Source organism: Propithecus coquereli, unplaced genomic scaffold, assembly GCF_000956105.1.
Source record: "Propithecus coquereli isolate 6110/MARCELLA unplaced genomic scaffold, Pcoq_1.0 Scaffold299, whole genome shotgun sequence".
Lineage (NCBI taxonomy): Eukaryota > Metazoa > Chordata > Mammalia > Primates > Indriidae > Propithecus > Propithecus coquereli.
Genome location: NW_012148607.1, coordinates 3873846 through 3887006, shown reverse-complemented (window position 1 = coordinate 3887006; position 13161 = coordinate 3873846). Strand labels below are relative to the sequence as shown.

At 55.4% G+C, this 13161-nt stretch overlaps 1 protein-coding gene across 2 annotated transcripts in view; it reads left to right on the top strand.

The window, feature by feature from the left end:
- PTPRF (protein tyrosine phosphatase, receptor type, F) overlaps positions 1 to 10078 on the top strand; it is an 84351-nt gene extending 74273 nt beyond the window's left edge. The window contains exons 23-34 of one of the 2 annotated variants that reach the window (XM_012648985.1): positions 1080 to 1177; positions 4091 to 4214; positions 4384 to 4559; positions 5293 to 5412; positions 5710 to 5864; positions 5943 to 6228; positions 6327 to 6505; positions 6732 to 6858; positions 7089 to 7214; positions 7474 to 7628; positions 7733 to 7868; positions 8367 to 10078. In XM_012648985.1, coding sequence (XP_012504439.1) covers positions 1080 to 1177; positions 4091 to 4214; positions 4384 to 4559; positions 5293 to 5412; positions 5710 to 5864; positions 5943 to 6228; positions 6327 to 6505; positions 6732 to 6858; positions 7089 to 7214; positions 7474 to 7628; positions 7733 to 7868; positions 8367 to 8435 — 1751 coding nt within the window. In that variant the 3' untranslated portion in view covers positions 8436 to 10078. The remainder of the gene's footprint in view (positions 1 to 1079; positions 1178 to 4090; positions 4215 to 4383; positions 4560 to 5292; positions 5413 to 5709; positions 5865 to 5942; positions 6229 to 6326; positions 6506 to 6731; positions 6859 to 7088; positions 7215 to 7473; positions 7629 to 7732; positions 7869 to 8366) is intronic. The other variant, XM_012648984.1, reaches the window with a different exon arrangement.
- Positions 10079 to 13161: the final 3083 nt, after the last annotated feature.

Below are 13161 nucleotides of genomic sequence, written 5' to 3'. Positions count from 1 at the left end.
CTTAGTATTTAGTCATAGAAAGAGCCCCTGAGGCTGCCCAGGCCCCAGCGTTTTGGGAGTACTGGCTGCTGGGGTGGGACATGGTCTGCTGGGAGACAAAGGCCTTGGTGGGACCCGTCTGCAGCCCTAGGCCCTCACTGCTGTGTCACCCTGTCCCTCTGGCCAAATGCTCCCAAGCCCTCAGCCCCCACCACCCCTCACCACCCCCCATGGAATCTGACAGCAGGGTCACCAGGAAAGGTTAACAGGCTTTCTTCTCTTGTCCTGCTGTTTCTGTTTTTTTTTCTCTGCAGGTTCCAGTGTCCCCAGTTGCCCGAATACCTCAAGTTAGTTCTCAAAGTTCCCTTTTGGGGATACTTTGGCTTCTGTGTCTGTCTCCACTCTCCTTTCTCTCGGCCCATCACCCCTGTCCTCCTTGAGTTCTCTCCCCCTCCTCTCCCCTCTCTGCCCACCCTGTTTCTTCCAGTTCTGTCTTCTGTGCCGTGGGCCCCACCTCCGTCTGTGTCTGACACCCTTCCAGGTGCCTCTGTTTCCTGTCTCCTCGTCTCTGCTCCTCTCTCCTTGTTCTCTGTCACCCTGCTATTGTCTCTGTACCTTGTGACATAAACATACTCCATCCATTTACTTGGTCGCCAGGGACGATGATGTCCTCGAGTCTCCCATGGTGATTGGTGCCAGTGAGGGGCAGGAGGGTTGCCCACGGGCAGGGGCGACAGGAGAGCAGCTTCCATCCTGCCTGCTGCCACCGACCTGGGATGCCCTCCCACCCTGGGTGGAGGAAGCCTCTCTTCCCTCTTGAGAGACCCGCCAGGCAGGGTCCTGGTGCCTCTACTCAGTGCCGTGCCACGCACATATGTTCAGTGTGCTCGCAGGACAGCACATCCCTCTGTCCTCTCCCCTCTCCAGCCACTGTGTGCTCCGCCATCCCTGTCGCCGCATGTGCTGCCGTTTCCATGCCACCAGTGCCGAGTGCTCCATGGTCACACGTGTTCACATGTGCACATACATGCATTGGGACTGTCTCCATCACCCTGAGCAAATCTCACGCTAACGCTGGCTGTGTGCCTCACCTCCCCCAGGTATGCGAGATCACCCACCCATCCCCATCACCGACCTGGCGGACAACATCGAGCGCCTCAAAGCCAATGATGGCCTCAAGTTCTCCCAGGAGTATGAGGTGAGACATCCCCACCTGCTGCGTGTGCCTGGGCTGGGCCCGCCCCCATACTAGCTGTTATCTTGTCCCAGGTCCCAACTGGGGTTGGGGTGGGGGCCCCAGGCTTCCCCGGAGCCCAGAGAGGAGGACCAGCAGTAGAAGGGTTCAGCTGGGGAGCTGGGCTCCTCACGTGCTGGGCATGGCCAAGGCCCTGCCCAGCTCCCTCCTGTGATCACCCTCAGGAGAGGCTTCAAAAGGCTGTGAGTGCCCCCAGAGTCTGGGCACTCAGACACATACCCAAATGGTAACAGAGACAGATGCAAGGTCATAAACAGACAGACACAGATCAGCCATGACGGTGGCCATGGTAGCTGGCATCCATCAAGAGCTTCCTGCTGGCCAGCAGTGGGCCAGGCGCTTGGCAGGCACGCTCTGATGCAGTCCCCTACAGCCTTGTGAAACGGACACTGTCATTCTCCCATCTTATGGGGGCGGGTGTGGGGGCTCAGAGAGGGGAGTGACTTGCCCGAGGTCAAATAGCTGATAGGTGGTGGTGCCAGGATTCAAACCCAGGCCTGTCTGACACTTGCGCCCTGCACATGCGCGTGCTCATGTGTATACTCAGAGCAGCACAGCTCATGGAGATGAGGAGTCAGGGGGCTCAAGGCTTGCTGCTCACATGCAAACCCCGCTGAGGGCCCTCCACATGCTCACCTCACCCTGGCCTTAATTCCTGCCCGCCGGGGGCTCAGGCTTCCGAGTCTGGGGGCTTCCATCCCACCCAAGCTGGTGGCAGGGAATGACTCTGAGCCTCCCCAGGCCACCCAGCTGGAGAGGGGCTTTGTTAGAGAAGGAGGTGCTTTAAAGGAGAGATGCCCGAGGTGGAGATGTTTTTCTGCCTGCTCCACTGCTGTTTACCCAGCACCTGGTGCAGGCCTCGGGAGATGATTGGTGGGCAGGAGACCGACAGGCTGTCTTGGCCTAGCCTGCGAGTTAGCTCCCTTTGCAGTCAGGTGTCTGCCCTCAGCTGTGTTTGGGGTACCCATCCCCGGGCACCAGGATTGCCCTTCCAAGGGCTGTGGGCCAGGTAGATTCTAAGGGCTGTGGGCCAGGTTCTGAAGAGGAAGTGGAGCTTGGCAGGCAAATGGATGAACATGTCTGCTGCAGAGAAACCGCTCTGCCTCTACCTGTAGTGTCCCCACTTGTGCCCTGCCTGGCATAAGGCTGTGCTGCAGGGTAGTGAAGCTGAATCAGGCTCTCTGCCTTCAGTCCCTTATCTAGCCAGGCAGGCCTTGCGTGGCCTTCTGCCCACGCTCACTGTGCTGCACCCCACCCCTGCCCTTCCCTTCTGCGTGTCCCTGCCTCACGGTGTGGGCTCAGTGCCTCTGCTCGCAGTGGCCCCTGCCCCTTCTGCCCATTCCCTTCCTCCAGTCAGAGCCTTCCTTACAGGACCCTTCAGGTTTCCTTACAGGCTCCAGGAAGCCTTCTCTGGCTACCCAAGGCTGCTGTGGGCTCTCCCCCAGCCAGGATCACATAGCTCTGTTACCACTAACGTTCGCTTAGTCATTCATCACACGTGTACTGTGTGCCAGTCACTGTGCGGGGTGCGTGGCTATGGAGACAAGTGCCCTTAGGGAGCCCGATCAAATAATCCACATTGAATGTGTGGCTGTGACCATGTTCCCTGGTACCAGATATGACCGACATGCATGGAGAAGGTAGGCTGACCTCGCCGAAGCAGCCTGAGGGTTGGAGTGTGTGGGGGGCTCGTGGCAGCAGTGACACTGTCCTTTGGAGAGTAGCGAGGCTGGGGCCAAAATATGGAGGACCTCATGTGCCGTGCTGAGAGCTTTGGACTGCATCCGTCTGTAGAATGTGAGGATGATGATAGAACCTCTCTCATAGGAGAATCAGGTAAAGGAATACATGCAAAGTGTTGTGACAGCACCAGGCACGCTGTAAGTTCTAAGACTTTGCCGTAATCATCTAGCTATCTGAAATGATGAGCCACGGAAGGCTTTTAAGGAGGAAGTTGATACTCAGGTCTGCATTTCGGAAGGTTTGTTCTGGCTGTGAGTGGGAGTGGGGCAAGGAGGGAGAGCAGGGAGAGGCCAAGCCTGAGCGGGGGTGGCCTGGCCAAGGGCAGGGGCAACAGGTTGTAGAGAGGGAGGGAGGGGGAGCCCCAGGACATGGTGACTGACGGAGTGGTGCACAGGGATATAGAGGTCAACTAGCACTTTCTGGCCCAGCTTCTGGGTAGCTGGGTCATGGTGCCCTTCACTGAGGTGGAGTCCCAGCAGCAGAGCTGGGCTTGGAGGGGAAGGTGGTGAACTCAGCTCTGAAAGGAGTGAGATTGAAGGACCTCCAGGTAGAGATGTCCAGGAGGCTGCCTGATATTTAGGGGACAGCATACGAGGGTAAGAATCCTGTGAGCAAAGGCTGTAGAGAAGAGGGCCTGGAAGGAACCCTTGAGGAGCCCAGCGTCCTGCTACGGGAAGGGCCAGGGGAAGGAGAGGAGACGGGGAAGGACAGCCTGAGAGGTAGGAGCAGAATCTGGCAAGGAGGTGCCATGGGTATTCAGAGCCCTGGGCAGTTTCCAGTGCTACGGTGGGGTGGGGAGGATGTGTGCAGGGCTGCAGGAGGATGTGTGACCGTTTCCTGGCCCCACCCCAGGCCACTCACCTGACAAAGGGATTTGGTATCATGGTCAGAGGAGTCCTCAGTCCATCACTTTCTTGGTAGGAGCCTCTGAGCTCCCTGGCCAGGGGAGGTGGTGCTTAATTTCGCTGGCACCGTGGAACAGAAGGGCTGGCTGTGGCCTGTGGAGCAAAGGCAGTTTGTGAGCAACACCTAGAAACCTGCGTCCCCTGCAGGGGAAGTAGAAGGTAGACATCAGCTCTCACATACTCCACGGGCTTCCTCCATTCTCTGCAGTCCATTGACCCTGGACAGCAGTTCACGTGGGAGAATTCAAATCTGGAGGTGAACAAGCCCAAGAACCGCTACGCAAATGTCATTGCCTACGACCACTCTCGAGTCATCCTCACCTCCATCGATGGTGAGCCTAGTGCGGCGCCCTCTCCCCTCCCCCTACTCTCCTCCCCCTTGCCAGCTGGGGCGACATCTCATCCCGCAAAAGATGCTCGCGAGCCTGGGGTGCAGTGAGGGAGGTGGGCTGGGCTGGGGGCCTGGGGGTAATGCCCTCTCACAGCCCTTGCCATCCCTAGGCGTCCCCGGGAGTGACTACATCAATGCCAACTACATCGATGGCTACCGAAAGCAGAACGCCTACATCGCCACGCAGGGCCCATTGCCCGAGACCATGGGCGATTTCTGGCGGATGGTGTGGGAACAGCGCACAGCCACTGTGGTCATGATGACACGGCTGGAGGAGAAGTCCCGGGTGAGACTGTGCAGGGCCCTGCCAGGAGGTGGGTGGGAGATAACTCAGTCATCACGTGCTGTTAGGTACTTTTTGTCCTTGTGGGAAGAAACTTCTCAAGGGATTCCCTGAATGCTATTGTTTTTCTGGGGTATCGTCATGTTCCCCAGACACCTGGGTGTTCCTGGGATATAGCATGTTCCCCAGATGCTAGTGGGTTCCTAGAATGTTAATATGTTTCACCAAATGTTGTCATTTTCTGGGGTTGTTAACGTGTTCCCCAGTTGCTAACATGTTCCCATGGTATTCACATGTTTCCCCAGATGCTGGAGCGTTCCTGGGGCATTAACACATCTCCTAAGTTAATTAGTGGAAAGAGCTGCTGTTATCTGTTTTTGCACTGCAAAGCATTGACTGGAACGTAAAATTTACAGAGCTTGAAAATGGCGCATAAACATTATGAGTAAATTTGGCAGAAAATGTTCCTGGTGCGATCTGGCTTTGAATAAATAATTTTCAATTACAGCCCTCATTCCACCAGCTAGGAAGTGGTGGTGACATAGCGTCAGGACATGATGTGACTTGGTGAGGGTCAGGGGATGGAGGATCTGAGAGTTTGGGGCTGGGGGACCTTGCAGCCAGGTAGGCTAGACATCCGCCCTGCCTCTGCCTGCCTGAGTCTGTGGGCTTTTTCCAACATCTGCACCCTGCTCTGCACCCTGCCCTGCACCCTGCCCTGCCTGTCCCTTTGCAGGTGAAGTGTGATCAGTACTGGCCAGCCCGAGGCACTGAGACCTACGGCCTCATTCAGGTGACCCTGCTGGACACAGTGGAGCTGGCCACATACACCGTGCGCACCTTTGCACTCCACAAGGTATGGCCCTGCTCCAGCGCTTGTCTGCCATATGAACCCTGTAAGGACAGTGGCCTGAGTGTGGTGTGCTGGGCAGGGGGGAAGCAGGAGCCTGGGTGTTGGAGGGTCAGGAGCTTGAACAGGTGTGGTGTGATGGCCTCTGTTATGAGAATGGTGTTGCAAGCTCCTTCAGGCTGCCTTGTGTGGCTCTTAGTCCCATCAGGGAGTGGCAGATCTGGCCTCAGTGGCAGGTCATCCTGCCCTGAGTCTGGCAGGCAGACTCCCAGTCACTCCGTCTCTCCTCATTTTGCTCCCCAGAGTGGCTCCAGTGAGAAGCGTGAGCTACGTCAGTTCCAGTTCATGGCCTGGCCAGATCACGGAGTTCCCGAGTACCCAACCCCGATCCTGGCCTTCCTAAGACGAGTCAAGGCCTGCAACCCACTAGATGCAGGGCCCATGGTGGTGCACTGCAGGTGAGAGGGTACAATGCCACCAGGGGAGTGGGGCGGGAGGTGGGGACCTGTGCCCCAAGCTGAGCCCGTGTCCTGCAGCGCGGGCGTGGGCCGCACGGGCTGCTTCATTGTTATTGATGCCATGCTGGAGCGTATGAAACACGAGAAGACAGTCGACATCTATGGCCACGTGACGTGCATGCGATCTCAGAGGAACTACATGGTACAGACAGAGGACCAGTACGTGTTCATCCATGAGGCCCTGCTGGAGGCTGCCACATGTGGACACACAGAGGTACCCGCCAGAAACCTGTATGCCCACATCCAGAAGCTGGGCCAAGTGCCTCCAGGGGAAAGTGTGACTGCCATGGAGCTCGAGTTCAAGGTAGGGCTCGGGTGGGCCTGCTTGGCTCTGGGGCCTGCAGTGGGTCGTGGGGTTGACCCACAGGAAGCCAGGCCTGACCAGCCTCTCCCTCTTGGTAGTTGCTGGCCAGCTCCAAGGCCCACACATCCCGCTTCATCAGCGCCAACCTGCCCTGCAACAAATTCAAGAACCGCCTGGTGAACATCATGCCCTATGAGTTGACCCGCGTGTGTCTGCAGCCCATCCGTGGTGTGGAGGGCTCCGACTACATCAATGCCAGCTTCCTGGATGGCTATAGGTCAGCATGCTTGTCACAGCCCCACCATGCCCTGTGGGTGCTTCGCCTGTGCCTGGCTGGCTGGAGGCACAGCAGAGTAGGGCCAGACCAGAGAGGGCTGGGTAGAGCAGTGAGGGCTTCCTGGAGGAGGGGTGATATAAGCAGGGCCCGAAGGGGCTAGGCAGTCTTAGGGGAGACTCTGAGGGCAGTAGCACTTCCAGCATGTGCAGTCTTATGTCCACCCCAGACAGCAGAAGGCCTACATAGCTACACAGGGGCCTCTGGCAGAGAGCACCGAGGACTTCTGGCGCATGCTATGGGAGCACAATTCCACCATCATCGTCATGCTGACCAAGCTTCGGGAGATGGGCAGGGTGAGTCCACCCCTTCCCCTAGGGCCCTTCTTACACCTGGGAGAACACAGGCCACCCTTGGGAGAGATGCCCCTTTTGTTACTCTCTGCATTCACACCCCAGCCTCCCATCAGCATAGCCTCAGACCCCCATTGTCACCACCTGAGGCATCCTATCCCAGAATCCTATGAATGGTGCTTCCCTCCCATTCCTCCCCACCTGATCTTGGGGGCCGGGCCTTCTGTCCACAGGAGAAGTGCCACCAGTACTGGCCAGCAGAGCGCTCTGCTCGCTACCAGTACTTCGTTGTGGACCCGATGGCTGAGTACAACATGCCTCAGTATATCCTGCGTGAGTTCAAGGTCACAGATGCCCGGGTAAGTGTTTGCACTCGAGCGTGTCCATGCACTGCCTGAGCACACGTGGGGTGGGTGGCTGCCCACGTGGTACCTTTGCTTAAGCTGGAGGAATCTGAAGTGGGGCTGTAGGTTTTGGGGTGTGAGCACATCTGCCAGGGTGGCCTCTGGTGTAACCGTGTCACAGGCGCATGTCTGTCATTGTACTACCTGGCCTCATCCAGAGGGGCAGCAGCCTAAAGCACAAACCCTAATGCTGTGCCATGCCCACCTCTCCCAGGATGGGCAGTCGAGGACAATCCGGCAGTTCCAGTTCACAGACTGGCCAGAGCAGGGCGTGCCCAAGACGGGTGAGGGCTTCATTGATTTCATCGGGCAGGTGCACAAAACCAAGGAGCAGTTCGGGCAGGATGGGCCCATCACGGTACACTGCAGGTGGGCTGTCCCCGAGCAGGGCTGGGGCAGGTGGGGCCTGAAGGCCTGGCAGATCCACTGCCTGAGGTGTGCAGGACTCATGACTCAATCGTGTCTCGGAGCAGTGCTGGCGTGGGCCGCACCGGGGTGTTCATCACTCTGAGCATCGTCCTGGAGCGCATGCGCTATGAGGGTGTGGTCGACATGTTCCAGACCGTGAAGACCCTGCGCACACAGCGTCCTGCCATGGTGCAGACAGAGGTATGCAGACCAGTGTGCAGGGCCAGGGTCTCACCAGCAGCCCTGATCACAATTCTCGGCTCTAGCTGCAGTTGCATACACACAGGCACATGCGTTCTTTCATGCTGCTGACATTTAACATTGCCTGCTCTGCCTAAGGCGCTCAGGGGAGACATGAGTGGGATGGGTTCGTTCATTCAGTACCTCTGTACTGAGCACCTGTGGTATGCCTGGCTCTGAGTCAGAGTTGGACATAGCAGTCCTTACGGGTTACACAGTCAGGAACAGATAAACATGATTAGGGTGACAGGTAGAAGGCAGGCCAATGTGCAAGCCTGGGAGAGGGAAGGGAGAGGCTCTTTCAGGCTCCCCTGGACACAGCCTGAGGGTCCAGGACCTGCTCTTGGCCAATAGAAACTAACTCCATGGCCCACTGGCTGCAGTGTGAGTGCCCTTGGCAGTGTGGTGGGGATATCCATTCGTGCAACCTACACTGACCAGCCCTCCTGTCCCCATTAGGACCAGTACCAGCTGTGCTACCGTGCAGCCCTGGAGTACCTCGGCAGCTTTGACCACTATGCAACGTAACTACAGCTCCCCTCTCCTCCGCCGCCCCCACTGGGGGGCTCCGGAGGGGACCCAGCTCCTCTGAGCCATACCAACCATCGTCCAGCCCTCCTGCACAGATGCTGTTGCTGGCAGAGCACAGCCCACTGGGATCACAGCGTTTCAGGAACATTGCCACACCAGTCAGAGAGCCTAGAACACCCCTGGCAAGTGGGTGGACCAGCAGGCAGGCACTGTGGCCCCTCTGTCCACCAGGCCCACCTGGAGCCCACTTCAAGCTCTCTGGTCCGCTGCCGCGTTTCTCATGCTTCATGGGGTGGGGATGGGGGCAAAGCCTCCTTTTTTATACATTAAGTGGGGTAGACTGAGGGATTCTGGCCTCTTCCCTCTGATTTTTCCTTTTGCAAATCCTTAATGCAGAATGGGCCACTGTGGGGGTTGGGGTTTATTTTGTTTTCTTTTTTGAGTTCACTTTGGATTCTTTTTTGTATGACTTTTACCGCTGAAGGACAGAACATGCCTTCCTCGTGCAGAGCTGGGGCTGCCAGCCTGAGCGGAGGCTCAGCCGTGGGCCGGGAGGCAGTGCTGATCTGGCTGCTCTTCCAGCCCTTCAGACAAGATCCTATTTCAGCCAAATGCAGGGAAACTCAATTTTTTTTAAGTTTTGTTTTTCCTTAAGAGCCTTTTTTTAGGTCCTGCAGACAGTGGTGGGCGGGGAGGAGATAGGGAACACTCATCCCCAGTTGTCTATCCCAGTGTGTGTCTAACATTCACAGCCCAGAACCACAGACGTGTCTGGGGGAGCCTGGCAAGGCGTTCCTCATCTCCATCGTGTTTGCAAAGGTTCAGAAAAAAAAAAAACAAACAAAAAAACACAAAAATTAAAAAAAAAAAAAAAAACAAGAAAAAAGAGTCATCCCCAGTCTCTGCTTCAAACCCCCAAGAGGGGAGGCAACTCCGTGCGCCTGGGGTTCCCAGGGAGCTGCCCGCTGACCTCTGGGTGCAGAGAGCCTTGCTTTTGTCCAGAGCATTGCAGTATGGTGTGGTTGTAGGCGGTGGGTCTGGCCATGTGGCCAAGGTGAATGGCACGGGTCAGGGTGTATGCCGCGCCCCACACACATCAGGGCCAAGCGGGGGCGTGGTTGGCCTTTCAGGTCCAGGCCAGTGGGCCTGGTAGCACATGTCTGTCCTCAGAGTAGAGGCCAGATGATTTCCCTCCCTGGTTTGCAGCTGTTTTCAAAGCCCCTGAGAATTGCTCTTTTCCACTCCAAGATGCCCTCGTAAACCAATGTGGCAAGACTACTGGACTTCTATCCATGGTACTATAATCAATCTTTATTATCTCAGCTCGCTGAGGGGCAGGGAGAGGGCCTCTTCCTCTGGGCAGCACTATCTAGATAGGTAAGTGGGGGCGGGGAAGGGTGCATAGCTGTTGTAGCTGAGGGATGTGATGGAGACGTCCCCAAATCTAGCTAGGCTCAGTCAAGATCAACAATCCAGGGTTGGTAATGTTGGATGATGAAACATTCATTTTTACCTTGTGGATGCTAGTGCTGTAGAGTTCACTGTTGTACACAGTCTGTTTTCTATTTGTTAAGAAAAACTACAGCATCATTGCATAATTCTTGATGGTAATAAATTTGAATAATCAGATTTCTTAAAAACCGGGCCTCTGTCTCAGTTCCTTCTGGAACCAAAGAGTCTGGGCTATGTCATTAGCTAGGGTGGGTTCTAGAGAGTCCCTGCTCCTAAGGGGACAGTGAGGCTGTCCTATTTGTGACAGGGCAGGCTCCAGACATGGCTACACACTTTCAGAAAGGAGCAGTTACAAACTGAAGACCAGGCAACCAAGAGCCAGGCCTGAGCCACCAGTGCCTGTACAGAGCACCCTGGCTGGGAAGCACACCCTTTGCCTCTCCTCCCCCTTAGGATGCTGGGAGTTGCCCTGTCAGGGGTACTGGGACTCCCCCCTCCAAAACTACACTCCCCATCTCCCATCTCCTCCCCTGCTCCAAGGAGAGGGACGGCCCTGTGGATTATGGAAATTGCTTAGTGTGGTTCTTGCAGTGTGGATACTGGACACCAAAAACGTGGTGTGTCCATCTGGCCCCTGAACACAGTAACACCCACTCATTGAGCTCTGTGGCTCTCCACTGGTGATCAGAAAAGTGCTACCAAGTGGTCAAATCATGGAACTTCTAGGGATACCGGGATGAAGGAGACCCAGAGTGGGAGAGGGAACTACATGTCAGCCATTGCCACACTGGAGAGAGTGTCGTAACTGAGCCCAACATGGAGGTTCTGTGGGTACCCTGAGGCAGCACCTGACGGGGAAGGCTTCCTGGAGATGGTGACATAGGCTGGATCCTGAGTGTTTCATACAATAAGTAGTGGTTAGTTTTCAAAGGTGGAAAAAGCATTTCCAGTGGAGGGAACAACATGTTACAAAGGCTTGGAAGCATGAAACAGACCAACAGTTACCAGAAACTCAAAGATGTGTGCGGTATGACTGGAGTAGTGGGACACGGCTAGAAAGGTAGGCTTGGCAGAGCCAGATGGTGCAGCTGAGGGCATTGTGGAAGGGATGCAGCTGTCCCTGGAAGGGGAAGTACCTCTGTAACATGCTGGGCCACTCCCACTGAAGCCCTCACCGTATGCCAGGATTGGCAGCTGTCTTAGTGCTGGGAGTGGCCAATGCCTGGCACCAGTGTCTTCTAGGTATCCCCAGCACTTTGTTCAGTGCGTGGCATATTTCTGTTTGTTCAGAAAAAGAACACCATCATTGCATGATTCTTGATGGTATCCGAATAACTTCGCTAAATAAAAGAATAAGCTATTAAACATTTTCAAGTGAGAGATTAAAAAACCAGATTTTCACTTGAGGAACACCAGCATTCAGGGTTCTGTGCAGAATGCTTGGTGGGCCTGCTTACTAATCAGGACCAGCCAGTACAGGCCCTCTTCTCTCCACAGGGAGGGAAACTGAGGCTTATGTGGGTTCGCTTGGCAGAGACCACAGGGCAGGTAAGTGCCAGAGCTGGGACCCGCACTGCTGATCTCTGCTCAGGAGTCCCTGCCCTTTCCAGAGCAGGTGTCTGCCCTCCCCTCCCCCACCCCTGCCCGCAAGCCCACTCTTCCTCTAGGGCCCCCATCCACTCAGCGCTCGAGTCAGGCATCTGTCACCCCGTCACCCCCACATTTAACTCATCACCACACCTTCCTGCTTGGCCACCTTGCGTGTGCCCGTTTGGTTGTCTGTGTTTCTGCTGCTGTTTCGCAGGCCACTCTCTCTTGCCTGCGGTGCTTTCTACCTGGTCTGCCTGCCCCAGCCCCGCCCCGGCCACCCACTCAACACAGCAGCCAGCATCACTGCTGGGTAGACCCTGCCAGGCCCTCACGTTCAGCCCTGATTCCACGGGTTTCCAGGCTCTGCAGGACCTGGCCTCTGCAGCCTCATCTCTCCTTCCCCTTCGCCCCCCGCCCTCCAGCCAAGACAAAAAGCAGTTCTTTCGTGCCTGCCTCACCATTCTATCTCAGCTCCAGACCGTCCCACAAGCTATTCTGGAACATTCTCCCCCACCACTCTACCCGGCTAACTCCACGCTTGGTAGGTCTCAGCTGCAAATACTTACTTCAGAAGCCGTCCTTAACTATCCTAAGTGAGGTTAGGTGATCCTGCTGTGCAACTTACTTGAAATGTTTTGTATAATCCTCACAACAGTGTATGAGGTAGGTCCTATTTTGCCCATTTTATCTGTGAGAAAATTCGGTCTCGTCCACTCACTTGACAAATACTTAATGAGCATTTGCTGTGTGGTAGTCACCATCCTAGGTGCTGGCATGCATCAGGGGACTGAACAAAGACTTCTGCCCTTGTGGCATTTATACTGTAGTACCAGGAAGCAGATGATACACGTGAGAAACAATAAATAAATGTCTTTATAGTTTGTTAAAAGGTCATTAGCACCATGAGAGGAAGTACAATAGGAGGATCAGGTGCGTGGGGGAGGATTGATTACCAGTTAGGGTGGTCAGGGAAGCCTCATTGGAAGGATGAGATTTGAGGACAGACTTGAATCTGGTGAGGGACTTTGCCTAAATAGCTTCCAGGTGAGCATCCAGGCGGAGGGCGCCAAGGCCCTGGGTGGGAATGTGCCTGATGTGTTGAGGTTAGTGTGGCTGTGACACCACAAGCAAGGGGCGAGAAGTAGCAGGGGTCAGGTCAGAGGGGAAATGGGGGCTCGCTCCTTGACCGTGGGGAAGACAGACAGAAACCCAGGTGTGGAGAGAAGTGACCCAATTCTGGTTCTGTCGTAAAGCAGAGCTGATGGGATTTGCTGATGGACTGGAGGAGAAAAAGAGAAGAAGAGTCAAGGTTGACCCCTAGAGTTTTGACTGAGCACCTGGAAGGATGCAGTTGCCACTTAGATGGGGAAGGCTGTACAGCAGGGTTCAGTAACCTACTCAAGGGTCCAGCTTGGAATTTGGTGGGGTTGGTGTCACTCCAAGGTCTGCCTAACTCCAGGGCTCTTTCCGCACTGCTACCTGCCTAAAGCTGTCATAGAAACAGAGTCAGATGCATTAAGAAGAAAATACTTGGAAGGAAATACACCAATATGGTTGTGAGGATAGGTGATTTTTTTCTTTGTAGTTTTCCAAATTTTCCATAGTTAATATTTTAATTTAAAAAAGACAAACTTTTAGGCTGGCCATGGTGGCTCATAGCTGCAATCCTAGCACTTTGGGA